A 14,205-nucleotide genomic window follows, 5' to 3' on the forward strand; every position below is an offset into this window, starting at 1 on the left:
TTGGGGTTATCCAGCACATTTTTTTTATTATTATTATTTTAGGGCAACAAATAGTTTGGTGTCAAATTTGATTAATAGTAAACTACAGTTTGTAGAATAATGTTATCGTCTACGGAAAATAAACGAATAAAGGTGTACCTGACAGTCTTTGGAAGGGTTAAAATGCCTCCTCTATAAATTGGAAAGGATTTAGACGCCGTGCTAACACAGGCTACAGGCAGGATCCTGTCAGAAGTTGGCTTTGCCCTGCACTGGAATGGCTTTTCCTTTCAGGTACGTTTTTGTGTAAATCACATTTCCCGATCAAAATAGTAAGTAAAGATGCACGCGGTACGGTTGCGTTTGGATAGTTTCCCATTTAAAGTGTTTGCATCTTCTAGCTAACTGGTTGGAAAGATATCTACTTTATAATTGTCCGTGCGCGCCATGTAAACACAGGTTTAATTGTTGTTTCCATCTAGATTTTGAAGCTTGAAGCTTGAAGAGGGCCAGTTTCCTGTTGCTCTCCGGCCCTCCCTCATCCATCCATCCCTCCTGACAGCTGGACCGCCACATCCGGAGAGAAACGTGCCCGGTCACAAGAAAAATGAAACCACAGTCTCCGCCCTAAGGAGCAGTCATTCATTGCGCAAGCGTTGAGGGATTGTCCCGTGAGAACCGGTTCCTCTTAATTGAAAAACCCCAATGCAGAGCCACCGAGCAGATTCTCCCTGCTCCGTGCCGCCTGTTTAAACTTAAGTTCTTTCCTCCCGGTTTGAGCTCGGATCCGCGTCACCATGACATCAGAGTGGGGTGAGAAATCCACAGGGGACCTCATGAGCACGTATGTCTCCAAGGAAGAGGGGTTCGGGGTTCCTAAGGAGGGATGGCGCATCTGTCTGGCGCACGAGTTCAAGGAGAAGAGGAAACCCTTCCAGGCGAAGGATGTGTCCCTGTCCAACGTGTGGCAGCACCTCGGCCTTGGAATCAGGTAAGTCTCTCTTTAGGGTTGACACATCTAATATACACCATCAAGATTGCATTTTTTTTTAAATCTCCTCCAAAGGAAATGCCTTTCCACCCTCCTGTAGGAGCTTTTCTCCTTGTTTACTCAGTGGTGTGAGCAATGGAGAACCAACTCAGGTTGATCATTAACAGCCTCATACTCAGGGTTTTTAAGTTCCTTATGGATTATGAATCTTTTTACAAGTTGCATAAAATGGTTTGTGCACCACAAGAGCAAAGCAATCTATAATCTGCTAAGCAAAGTATTTTCCCAGTAACCTAAGGATTTTGTTACTTCCTGAAATTCTTAAAGCTCTCTGGTTAAATAGTTTTACCTCAAACCAAAACTATGCATCACGTTTGGTTGTAGAGCAAATGTTTGCACGAAAAGTCTCTTTCCTGTCAGTGCTAAAGTAGAGCTGAGATCACCGAAATATACTTTATTAGTATTTCATAGCCTTCTGTGCGTGCAAATTAGTAAATTGTGGCCACTTTTTAGCATTTTAGTATATTATAGCCACAAATTAGTTGTAGAAAGTGAGGGTTCTGTGTCCCCAAAGGCTAAACTTATTTTCTTTATAATTTTCAAATAAAATATATGTATTAATTCTTTTTTTGAAGTGCATGTTTGTTCATTTGTAGCTATTTCTATCACAATCTTGTGATCCCTGTTGCCTGCACATCCACTTCTGCCTATGGGGTGTGTCAACTTTGTCGCCATAGCAACGTTGTTCCTTATTGCAGTGGCTCAAAGAGTTTCTGTTTAGATGCGTATAAATGCAAGGATATAATATTTCCTCTGTTGCATAAAAACTGGATTCATGTCATTTCCTGTGTGATCTGGACTGCAGTGGGACTTTTGTTTTCATTCCAGCTGAGCTGCAGAACACTCTGATCCCAACATTAGGTCAAACTGCCACGTCTTCAAAAACACACACGTTAACTGATCCCATTTGTGTCTCTGTGAATGGAGCCGTGGAATATCCTGACCTGAACTTTGAAGTGAAGCCATTGTTCGGCATAGGTTTGTTTGGCTGCTGCTTCACTGTTCTGCACAATAACGCCGCTCTGCTTCAAAACGGAGCTGACGGTTGCCGAAACCTCATCCCTTTCCTGCTTTAGCGGGTGAAGAGTTCAGACAAATAAAAAGAAACGTTTTTTATGATGCCATATAACAGCATAACTCATAAAAGTGCAATAAAACGCTCGGGGAAAAGGTCGCAGGTACAATTTACACAACAAATGTCACCCTTTCCTCGTGTGGGAGGTTTTAACTCCATTTAGAATTGATCAAAATATAAAAATCTGCACAAACACGACACCACAGATCCTAGTCTATCTTATATATTCCAGCTGCCAATTAAATAGTGATCTGTGTACACAAAATACAAAATTATGGCTACAAAAAACTAAACTGCAGACACAAAATGTTACGCTGTGCAAAAAAATACTCAATTGTGCCAGCAAAATGCTAACCTGTGCACGTAAAATGTTACCCTTGCACGCTAAATGCTAAATTGTGCACATAAAACTGCTACATTGCACACTCCAAATGCTAAATTTTGCACACCAAATAATAAATTGTGCAAACAATATGATAACTTGTGCACTTAAAATGCTAAATTGTGCAAGTAAAATGCTAAATTGTACACACCAAATGTTAAATTGTGCACTTAAAATGCTAAATTGTGCAAGCAAAAGGATAATTTGTACACACCAAATGCTAAATTTTTCACACCAAATAATACATTGTTCAAGCAAAAGGATAATTTTTGCACTTAAAATGCTAAATTGTGCACACCAAATGCTGAATTGTGTAAGCAGAATGCTAACCTGGTCATGTAAAAAGCTAAATTGTGCATATATAATGCTAACTTGTCAACATAAAATGTTAAATTGTGCATTCAAAAGTCTAAATTGTACATGTAAATGCTAATTTGTGGACGTAAAAAGCTAATTTGTTAACTTAAATCTAACGTGCACGTAAAATGCTAACCTGTGCAATTAAAATGCTAAATTGTGTACACCAAATACTGAATTGTGCAAGAAAAATGCTAGCCTGGGTATGTCAAAAGCTAAATTGTGCAGATAAAATGCTAATTTGTGCAAGCAAAATGCTAACCTGTGCATATAAAAACATCATTTGTGAATGTAAAATGCTAGCATGTACACGTAAAATGCTAGCATGTACATAAAAATGCTAACCTGTGCACTTAAAAAGCTAATTTGTAAAACATAAAAGGCTAACATGTGCTCCGAAAATGCAAAGTTATGCACGCAAAATACTAAATTGTTCATGCAAAAGTGTAAATAGTGCACATCAAATGCTAAATTGTGAACGTAAAATGCTAAGTTGTGGGCCTCCCACATGCAATAAAACACTAAGTTTTTACAGCCCAATGTATCTGAGCTAAGATACGGTGTGTTGTGGCTTAAATTTAGTGCTGGAGAATTGACCTTGGAGCGCACTGTTGAATCATATTGCGCAAAACAGCAGCTTTGTCCTGTTTGCTTTTAACAAAGTAGTAGAACATTCAGCGTGTCTCGTGTCAGAGTTCAGGACAGATTATTGACTCTGGTAGTGAAACACCCAACCTCTTGCCTCAGGACATGGGAGCTGTTTTGTGATGTTTAATTTATATTTCGGGGAGAGTGCTGCTGTTGCTGAGCAAAAATGTGTAACACACACGTACACATGTCCCTCCACCGTTGGGAGCGCTTGCATGAAATCGACCTCCCGCCGCCACTACAAGTGTCTTCTTTATCCAGTCACACAGTGGCCTCCTTTTTTCTCCTCGTCTGTGTCTACTCTTGCTTCTTAAAGCAGCTTTTAACAGACTGTGATCAGAAGCTGCGATACATAAATGAAGCTGTTCTAGAAACGTAATTAATTTGTTTTGTTCAGATGGAATGGATCTCTCGTGTTCTGCCTTTTCAGGAAATGTTTTAGACGAGGCGTGAGCTGATCAATGCTCTTTTTGTGTGTCCAGGTATCTGAAATGGTGGTACAAGAAGACCCAAGTAGAAAAGAAGGCTCCATTCATCGACATGTTCCACGCTCTGCCCTTGCGTCAAATCTACGGTACGAGAAAGAGCGTCTTTTTACAAAGATTTTAACTTTGTGACAGTTTTAATTTAATCCTATTAGCTCTGAATGAGAGCTATTGAGGACAGCCTATCATAAGACTGAAAGGCAAATCTTTGGATTACAGTTTAATCCTTTCTGATTTGATGCCACACTCACTCACAGGTGCTCCTCTGGGCGGGATTGGAGGAGGAACCATCACGAGGGGCTGGAGGGGGGAGTTTTGCAGGTGGCAGCTGAACCCTGGAATGTACCACTACAAAACCGTTATAGCCAACCAGGTGAGTGGAACCGTAGTTGATAAACTACAGGAGAACTCGACTCTAGAACACTTTGGGACTTGATCATAAAAAGTAGGGGATCACGGATAATCACAACAGCTTGATGTTAATTGTTGGTAAAAACATAACAAATGTCACTTTTTAACTTCATTTTTAGTAAGTTACAGTATGTTCACACTTTTAGATGAGAAATGTAACCATAATAAGGGAATTTGAGTGCCATCTGATGCTAAATATCCTACTCTGTCGACCATGTGTCAAAATTGAAGCCCGGGGGCCGGATCCGGCCCTCTGGGTAATTCTCTCCGGCCCTCCAGATCATTTTATTTCATTGTTATTGATGGCTCAATGTTATCTTGCGATCATTTCTAACTTGTATAATTTTGACAAAATGTGTTTTTATGAAGGGTAAAATATTGAAAGTTAGTTAAGATTTAAGTTGATTTATTCTGGAATAATATTCCTGTCTTTTTATTCATCATAATTAGGTTAAAAAGTTACGGTTTTAAAGTTTTAAAAATTGTCATTCTGCTAGCTTTTTGGACTACTTTGTCATTTACTAAGATTTTATAGGCTATTTTGGAGTTTAGCTAACATTTCAACTTCAAGCTAGCTGTTTTGGGTAACTTAGGCTTTTTTAAAAAAAGTTTTTTAGACTGTTTTGGAGTTAGGCTAATACTTACGTGCTAGCTATTTGAACTAATTTAGGCTTTTTTTTCAGTTTTTTAGGCTATTTCCAAGGTTGGTTATTTTCCAGCTACATGATAGATGTTTTGGCTAACCTAAGGTTTTTTGGGCTATTTTGGCATATAGCTAATATTTTAGTTGGCTATCAGCTTCAGTGTTTTAAGATATCAATTTCAGCATCATCAGCTATTAGCACTAGCATCTTCAGCGGTCATATTCAGCTAGCGTTATTGTAGGTAATGCTATATTTGTAGTTCATATTTATTTTAAAAAGTTACAGTCTTAAAATTTAAAAAAAAATGTAATTCTGCTAGCTTTTTGGACTATTTTGTCAATTACTAAGATTTTTTAGGCTATTTTGGAGTTTAGGTTGTTAACTTAGTTACTTTAGTAACTTAGGCTTTTTTTTAAAAGTTCTTTTAGGCTGTTTTGGAGTTAGGCTAATATTTATTTGTTAGCTATTTTGACTAATTTAGGCTTTTTTCAGTTTTTTTTTAGGCTATTTTCAAGGTTAGTTATTTTTCAGCTACATGATAGATGTTTTGGCTAACCTAAGTTTTTTAGGCTAATTTGGCATATAGCTAATATTTTAGTTGGCTATCAGCTTCAGTGTTTTAAGATATCAATTTCAGTATCATCAGCTATTAGCACTAGCATCTTCAGCCGTCATATTCAGCTAGCATTATCGTAGGTAATGCTATATTTGTAGTTCATACTTATTTTAAAAGTTACAGTCTTAAAATAAAAAAATGGCATTCTGCTAGCTATTTGGACTACTTTGTCATTTACTAAGGTGTTTTAGGCTATTTTGGAGTTTAGCTAACATTTCAACTTCAAGCTAGCTATTTTGGGTAACTTAGGCTTTTTTAAAAAGTTTTTTTAGGCTGTTTTGGAGTTAGGCTAATATTTACGCGTTAGCTATTTTAGCTAATTTAGGCTTTTTTTCTGTTTTTTAAGGCTATTTTCAAGGTTAGCTAGTTTTCAGCTACATGATAGATGTTTTGGCTAACCTAAATTTTTTTGGGCTAATTTTGCATTTAGCTAATATTTTAGTTGGCTATCAGCTTCAGTGTTTAAGATATCAGTTTTAGCATCTTCAGCTATTAGCGGCCATATTCAGCTAGCATTATTGCAGGTAATGCTATATATCTAGTTCATAATTATGTTAAAAAGTTAAGGTTTTTAAGTAAAAAAAATAGTTTTTGAGTGTTCAATAAATGTTTATCCTGCAACCTTAAGTGTGTTTTGGATTTTGGCCCCTTGAGCGATTGAGTTTGACGCCCCTGCTGTAGACCCATAATGACGCATCATGGTTGTACATCAGAACAGAAGGAACAAATGAATGGTGAATCCTGTGGTTGGCCTCTCTACCACTGCACCACATCTGCACCAAAGTGGTAACTTGGTAGTAAAAGTCTTATTTTTGTCTTCCTTTAGTTTACCGCGTGTTTGCGGCGGGGAGGACAAACCGTTTACCAGCAGGTGCTGTCTGTGGAGCACCCGCCCACGTTACAAGGCTGGAACTGGGGTTACTGTGGGGAGTACGCCTTCTACCACGCTTTGTATCCTCGCGCCTGGACCGTGTACCACCTTCCCGGACAGAACGTCACCCTCACCTGCAGGCAGATTTCTCCAGTCATTCCTCACGATTACAAAGTACTTGATAACTCCAAAGTGTCACCATGAATGTATAGTTTCTTTTTATGAGCTGAAAGCTCCCCTGCCGTCTTCATCACTGCAGGACTCGAGTCTTCCTGTGGCTGTATTTGTGTGGGACATAGAGAACAAGAACGACTACGCTCTGGATGTCTCCATCATGTTTACGATGGTCAACGGGTCGGGACTCAAAGACGACAGCAGCGGTGGACACTGGAACGAGCCTTTCCATCTGGAGAAAGACGGGGAAGCGCTGTCTGGGGTGTTACTCCATCACTGCACAACAGTGAACCCTTACACCTTATGCATCTCAGCTCGAGAGCAGGTTTGGCTCATTTCCTGTGGGAAACGAATATGCTGCTTGCAGGAAATTTGTTTTAATGTGTAGTTTCTCCAGCCCGGCAGAAAGGTCAGTCACCAGACGGCGTTCAGTCCCAGAGGGACCTGCAGCGGTCTGTGGAGCGACCTGATCACCGACGGGCAGCTCGACTCGCCCTCAGGTCAGAGACGCATGTTGATGGTTAAATTAATTCATTCAAATCTTTAAAAATTTTAAAGTTTTGCAAAGAATTGAGGATTTTAGTTCTTGAAAAAGTCAGAATCTTTTTTGTATTTTCTTCAGTTTTTAGAGTTTTTAGCAAGATTGGAAAGTCTTATTACATTACAAACATTTTTACTTATTTTTATTTTTTAAATAAACAATTTAATCCTTATAATAAAAACTATTAAATAATCTGATCCAGGATAAACTTGGTTGAAGACTTTTGAGTCCTTTTTTCTTTTTCTTACCTCTGCCAACAGATTTGATGGATTATTTAGGCGTTTAAGCTTGATTATTTTTGCAAAATTTGCATCAAACCAGCACTATTTCATTCAGCTCTGGCCTTTACTGGATAGATGAAACAGAAACAGTTGTTAATGCATAAGTACACTGCAGAAGGCCTCTTAGAAATAAGTAAAAATAATCTGAAATAAAAAAAAAAATGTCCTTTAAGCATAAAAAATCTGCCAGTAGGAAAAGAAAAATGCCAAGAATTCTATTAAAATAAGTTCTTAAACTAAGATTTTTGCTATTTAAAAGCTTTCTTAATACGATTGTTTTTCTTCTAAGAGAGAAAATAGGACATTTTTGAGTCTTTTCACTTTAAGATTCAGTTTTTGCAGTTCAAGCCATCTGGCGCGTCCTCGTCATATTATGAATTTCATTTCCTGTTTCGTTCTGTCCACATATCTGAACGGCTCTGTTCCTCATAGGACCCAGCCCGCCAACCCAGAAAGGAGAGAAGGTGGCGGCGGCGCTCGCTGTGGGGTGTTCTGTGCCGGCTAATGGCCATAACAGTGTGGAGTTCTGCCTGGCTTGGGACATGCCCCAAATCACCTTTGGGTCAAGGGACAGGAAACATGTGAGGTATTACCATATGCCACCTCAGAAATAAGTAAAAAATACATTTATAGTACTTTTTTATTGCAGCAATTCTAAAATGTATTTTAGAGTTTACATCCATTAGCTGTGATCCTTCAGCTTCGTTCAATTTGTCGGCTTATTTCTGAGGCTCTCGGATTACCTCACTGCTGATACCTGCCGTGCGGTGTTGCCTGTAAATGCTCATTACAGAGTCAAGGAGAAGCTTGACGGTAAATTTTTAATAAGGTAGAAGGAAAAAAAAAACATGATGGCCGACAAGTAAAATGTGTTATAGCTGTAAACAAACCCTAGAAATTAAAGATATATAGAGTTCCAATCACTACATCAGCCTGTGTCTATTTGCAGGAGATACGCTCGTTACTTTGGAAGCAAAGGGGATGCTTCTCCCTCCCTCAGTCATTACGCCCTGACGCACTACAAAGAATGGGAGAGAAGAATCGAGGAGTGGCAGAAACCTATACTGCAGGACAGGTGCTTTTCAATCCTTGAACCTTCATAAATTCAATATGTTAGTTTACACACATTAAAAATGACTTTTATTTTTTAAAGTTCTCTTCCCTCCTGGTATAAGTCAGCTCTGTTTAATGAGTTGTACTTTGTGGCGGATGGAGGGACGGTGTGGACCGAGCTAGCAGAAGACGCTGATGTTAGCGGCGGCTTGCGCAGTGAGGATGGGGGTCTGCCGGCCCAGCCTGATGTCATCAAGGAGTATGGACGTTTCGCTTACCTTGAAGGTGAGCGACACAAAGGGAGGAGTCAAATGGCATAGGGTGTCATGGTTTAGACTAGCTTTTTGTAAAATACTTTAGCTGCAATAAAGACCCATTCTGATGAAAATCATGTTTTTGGTGTTTTTAACATGTTAATGTGGGATTTTTCTAACGGAGGACACATATAAAGGAAACTAAGATTAAAATTGAATTTCTGAGTATTAGTTTTATTTCATTGTATTGATTCTGTCTAATCATCATCTTGAAATGGCACACCTGTGATTTGTGATTTTGAAATTTTATTATTCCAATTATTCTAACTCGAACGCTGTGCAATAATCATGGTGTCTAATCACCATCCCGATAAGGCACACCTGTGCAATAATCATGGTGTCTAATCACCATCCGATAAGGCACACCTGTGCAATAATCATGGTGTCTAATCACCATCCGATAAGGCACACCTTTGCAATAATCATGGTGTCTAATCACCATCCGGTAAGGCACACCTTTGCAATAATCATGGTGTCTAATCACCATTCGACAAGGCACACCTGTGCAATAATCATGGTGTCTAATCACCATCCCGATAAGGCACACCTGTGCAATAATCATGGTGTCTAATCACCATCCCGATAAGGCACACCTGTGCAATAATCATGGTGTCTAATCACCATTCGACAAGGCACACCTGTGCAATAATCATGGTGTCTAATCACCGTCCGATAAGGCACACCTGTGCAATAATCATGGTGTCTAATCACCGTCCGATAAGGCACACCTGTGCAATAATCATGCCATAATATCACCAACCTGATGGGGCACTCCTGTGCTATTATCATGCTGCTTAATCGCCGTCCGATAAGGCACACCTGTGCAATAATCATGCCATAATATCACCAACCTGATGGGGCACACCTGTGCTATAATCAGGCTGTCTAATCAGTATTTTGATAAGGCACACCTGTGATTTGTAATTTTGTGACTTTATTATTCCAACATGCTATTATCATATCACCAAGGAAACACTATTTAAAAATAAAGAAAACATTGTGAAAACATAACATTGACAAAATAATCTGAACATTTCTAACAAAATTTGGGCATGTTTGTCAAAGAAGCCGAGTTTATTAAGGCCCGCCCATTTTACTTTTCCTGCTAGTTTAATGCATGTTTTCCTAAATCGGTATCCAATCAAAGAAAATAATAATGATAAATATAAATATTTTGACATTGCTTGTATTCATTACCCGTACTGTTTCATAATTTTACCCCTGACACAAACGCACAAAAACTTTTTTGGTTGTTCTTATTTTCATTTTGGCTAATAATCAAATTTGAAAGACCACTGGGAATGCTTTTAAAATAGGTCCAAAAATGATTGGGGCTTAAAAGAAGCCTTTGTGATCATGTTTTCACTGGGTTTTGCCCTTTTTTTTTAGGTCAGGAGTATAGGATGTACAACACGTATGATGTACACTTTTATGCCTCCTTTGCACTTATTATGCTGTGGCCCAAACTGGCCTTGAGTGTGCAATATGATATCGGTGAGTCAAACTCTAGTTTTATGAAACTCTGTGTCTGACAAAGAGCCTGCTCTGGGTTTTCACCATCTGGATCTCTTTTCAGCTGGCAGTGTAGTTCAACAGGACCTGACAGAGAGGCTCCATCTGATGAACGGAAAGTACTCACCTGTCAAGACCAAGAACGTGGTGCCTCATGACATTGGAGACCCAGGTAGGAGTCGGCGGTCTCTGAAAGACGAAAAATTGAACTGTTCTAGCACAATTTGTTTGGATAAAAAAAGCTTTAACCTGCTGTTAGATTGATACAGTTGTTGTTTTTTTGTTTTTTTTGATGAAGTCTGACAACGACCTGCCTGACACTCCACAGATGATGAGCCTTGGCACAGACTGAATGCCTACCTGATCCACGACACCGCCGGCTGGAAGGATCTGAACCTGAAGTTTGTCCTGCAGGTCTACAGGGACTTTCATATCACCCAGGACAGCCAGTACCTGCAGGACATGTGGCCCATCTGCCAGGTACGCTGGAAGACAGCAAACAGCAACCTGCTCCTGTAAAATAATGCTTCACTTAGTAGCACCGACTGAGCTGTGGTTGATCGTTTAGGCTGTGATGGAGTCAGAGTTAAAGTTTGACCTGGATGGAGATGGCCTGATTGAGAACTCTGGATACGCTGATCAGACGTATGATGGCTGGACGGTGACTGGACCAAGGTGAGGCACACTTTACTTAAAAGGATCAGAATCTAGATATTTTTTCTTTATTTTTCTCTTTTTGGTAGAATCCCTTCAAAGTACATTTAAGTGATCGAGAGTTTTTAAAATGATTTTACCAATTCATTTCTTTCTGTACTCCTCAGTGCATATTGTGGCGGGCTGTGGTTGGCGTCCCTATGTGTGATGTGTAAAATGGCCAGACTGGTGGACAGCGAGAAGTCGTACCAACATTACAAGGACATTCTGGACAGAGGCAGTGCTGCTTTTGACAAGCTCCTGTGGAACGGTACGATCCGACATGCACTTCCCAAACTGGGATCAATGTAAACCGGTCATGACAGAGCCCTCGACTTTACCTCTTTGAGAATCACTGAGATGTGCTGAAAAGACTTTACGCAGCATTTCACCGATGAAAGTTTCCAACGCAAAATTACAGGAAATGCATTTACTAACATTTTCCAAGTTTACTAAAACAATGCTTACAATAACCAGAACCATTTTGCTTTTAGTCATTCTTTCGAGCTAAAAGACTATAACTGACTCCCATGTTTGTTTGTTTTTACACCATTTTTTTAGGCAAGTACTACAACTATGACAGCAGCGGGGGACATCATTCCAACAGTGTCATGTCTGACCAGTGTGCTGGTCACTGGTTCCTTAAAGCATCAGCTTTTGGAGAAGAAGACTATCAGGCAAGTTAAAAAAAAAAATAGAATCTTTTCCACTTTTAAGCAAACATATGATTCCTATCAGACAGAAGGGAATCCAAGAAGACTTTTCAGGATTAAAGTAAACGTTGACCTTGTTTGTCCACACAGGCTTTTCCCAAAGAAAAGATTCAGAGTTCACTGAAATCCATCTTTGACTTGAATGTGATGGCTTTTGCCGGGGGCCAAATGGGCGCTGTCAATGGCATGCGCCCTGAAGGAGTGCCTGACCGCTCCAGTGTCCAGTCTGATGAGGTTTGGATTGGTGTTGTGTATGGGCTGGCAGCCACTATGATCCATGAGGTCAGTAAGAGAAGGATTCGTTCTTGGCTTCATGGAAGCCACTTAAAAACAATAAAAAAATAAAGTGTAAATTGTGGTTTTGTTTGTTTTTCTCATTTAGGGTATGCGAGACGAGGGGATGCGCACAGCTGAGGGTTGCTACCGGACAGTATGGGAGAGGCTGGGCATGGCCTTCCAGACTCCTGAAGCCTATTGTGAGAAGAACATCTACCGATCTCTGGCTTACATGAGGCCTCTAAGTATTTGGGCCATGCAGCTTGCTCTAAACATGACACAAAAGGATCAAGCCCCAACAGCTTCAACAGGAGTTTCGGATACAGTTGGAACATGAAATCAGATGATTACCACCTCCTCTCATCTTGGCCCTGCAGCTCCCCGTCTTGACTGGTTAAATAGAATCAGCATGTTTGTATGTGTCTTTTTGAAAAGGCTGCACTTAATCTTGCACTGTAGGCTGTCAAGCCAGGCATTCTGAAAATCACAACAAACCAAGTATTGTCCCAAAAGTTTCCACTTCACTGTTTTGCCAATTGCATAAGCATACCTGCAACATGTTCATATATTATATTTTTTTCTTCTTTATTTTCAAGTTATATAATAAATAATCAAGGATGTGTGTTGAAAAGTCAGCATTGTTGAAGAATTTTGTGCCTTTTTGCATGCAAACCATTACCTGTGTAATATAAATGTTGAAGCAACATTTATCCTTTTAAAAATAAAAAATATGTCTGATGATTAAGCTAAATAAATTACTTGAAGATACTGTTTGCTGTGTAGTTTTATGCATATTAAACACTTAAGAGAGCCAAACATGTACTATTTTTGAATCTTTTTTGTAGGATTTTAGTACATTTTAGCTTAATAATGAGTTACTTTGGTGTCTAAGTGTTTCACTTTGAGATGCAGTGTTTTTTTTTTAAGTTTTGTGTTACATATATTAGTAAGTAGTCAAGAATGAATAAACCCATTAATGAGGAGCAGAGGTCATCGTGGGAAATGAGGGCTACCTGCACATGCTTCTGAGAGCTAAGTATGGTGATAAAAGAATATCACGAGTATTTAAATGTTAAGTTGGACTTTTAATTTTTTATGGTTATTTGAAAATGCATATGCTTATAATGATATTAATTACAATTTGTTCACTGGTTAACCCCTATGAGTTAGCATAGCGTTTAATTTAGAATAGTAGTTGTGCAATATTTGCATTAAAATTTCCTATTCGTGTAACTACTCAATTGAGACTATGCAATGTAACGGTTGAACTTTTCAACACACTTTTTCCCCTGATGAAATTAATAAAGTTTGCAGAGATAGCTGGTTTTACTACAAGTTGTATGGTCTTACTCTTTTTTGTTTTGTTTAGGTGAGTTGTAAAGCTACAGACGTGTCTACATATGTGCGTACAAAGGTAGGATTACTCTTGGCCACAACACGTTAGAAAAATCACACGGAAAACATCGTAAGAAGAGAAAAAGCTTCGTCCCTGGGTGGGCTCGAACCACCAACCTTTCGGTTAACAGCCGAACGCGCTAACCGATTGCGCCACAGAGACGGTGTCAGCCTAGCATCAGACTACACATATTGTCCTCATTGGTAGGAGGAAATGCAAGTGTTTTTTTTGGATACCCGCTATAATTGCTTTTTGAGTCCGTTTTTAAATTTCATTTAATACCTGCATGTTTACGAAAAAAGGGCTACAAAATAAAGTAGTTTTTGTTATTTACTCTAAAAACGATGTGTTTTATCAAGCAAAAGTACTATGCTATGACTATAAAAAAAAACAAAAAAACCTAAACAAATATTAGTGCCAATCAAAAGCTATCGTTGATGTTGCTCCCTGTAAAATTGTTTGGATAAAAGTTGATGTATTGCACAAAGACTTTCGTCCAGTGTGGGGATCGAACCCATGATCCTGAGATTAAGAGTCTAGTTCATATATGTGTATATATATACTATATATAGTATATATATAATTACGGAAGAGGATTAGGGCCATGGAAGAAAAAAAAGCCTATGGAAAATTGTGACATTAATCTCAGAATTCTGGCTTTAAACTCAGAATTCCGAATTCTTAGATAAAAGTCAGAATTCTCAGATAAAATAATTTTCCGTGGCCTTGTTTT

At 39.0% G+C, this 14,205-nt stretch overlaps 1 protein-coding gene and 1 non-coding gene across 2 annotated transcripts; one reads left to right on the forward strand and one right to left on the reverse strand.

Moving 5' to 3' along the window:
• Nucleotides 1-143: 143 nt before the first annotated feature.
• gba2 (glucosidase, beta (bile acid) 2) lies at nt 144-12,844 on the forward strand. The gene is made up of 18 exons (XM_024287627.2): nt 144-273; nt 462-970; nt 3,975-4,066; nt 4,235-4,350; nt 6,475-6,693; nt 6,779-7,018; nt 7,091-7,193; nt 7,948-8,101; nt 8,465-8,590; nt 8,669-8,853; nt 10,272-10,376; nt 10,459-10,566; nt 10,723-10,874; nt 10,963-11,069; nt 11,216-11,358; nt 11,649-11,764; nt 11,891-12,082; nt 12,183-12,844. Exons 2-18 carry the CDS (start codon nt 777-779, stop codon nt 12,411-12,413), a joined length of 2,583 nt encoding a protein of 860 aa, XP_024143395.1. The 5' UTR covers nt 144-273; nt 462-776; the 3' UTR covers nt 12,414-12,844.
• A 716-nt stretch (nt 12,845-13,560) lies between these two features.
• On the reverse strand, nt 13,561-13,634 carry trnan-guu. Its single transcript has one exon. It is a non-coding gene; the product is annotated as a tRNA-Asn (tRNA).
• Nucleotides 13,635-14,205: the final 571 nt, after the last annotated feature.

The sequence above is a fragment of the Oryzias melastigma genome, linkage group LG18 (genome assembly GCF_002922805.2).
Source record: "Oryzias melastigma strain HK-1 linkage group LG18, ASM292280v2, whole genome shotgun sequence".
Classification (NCBI taxonomy): Eukaryota; Metazoa; Chordata; class Actinopteri; order Beloniformes; family Adrianichthyidae; genus Oryzias; species Oryzias melastigma.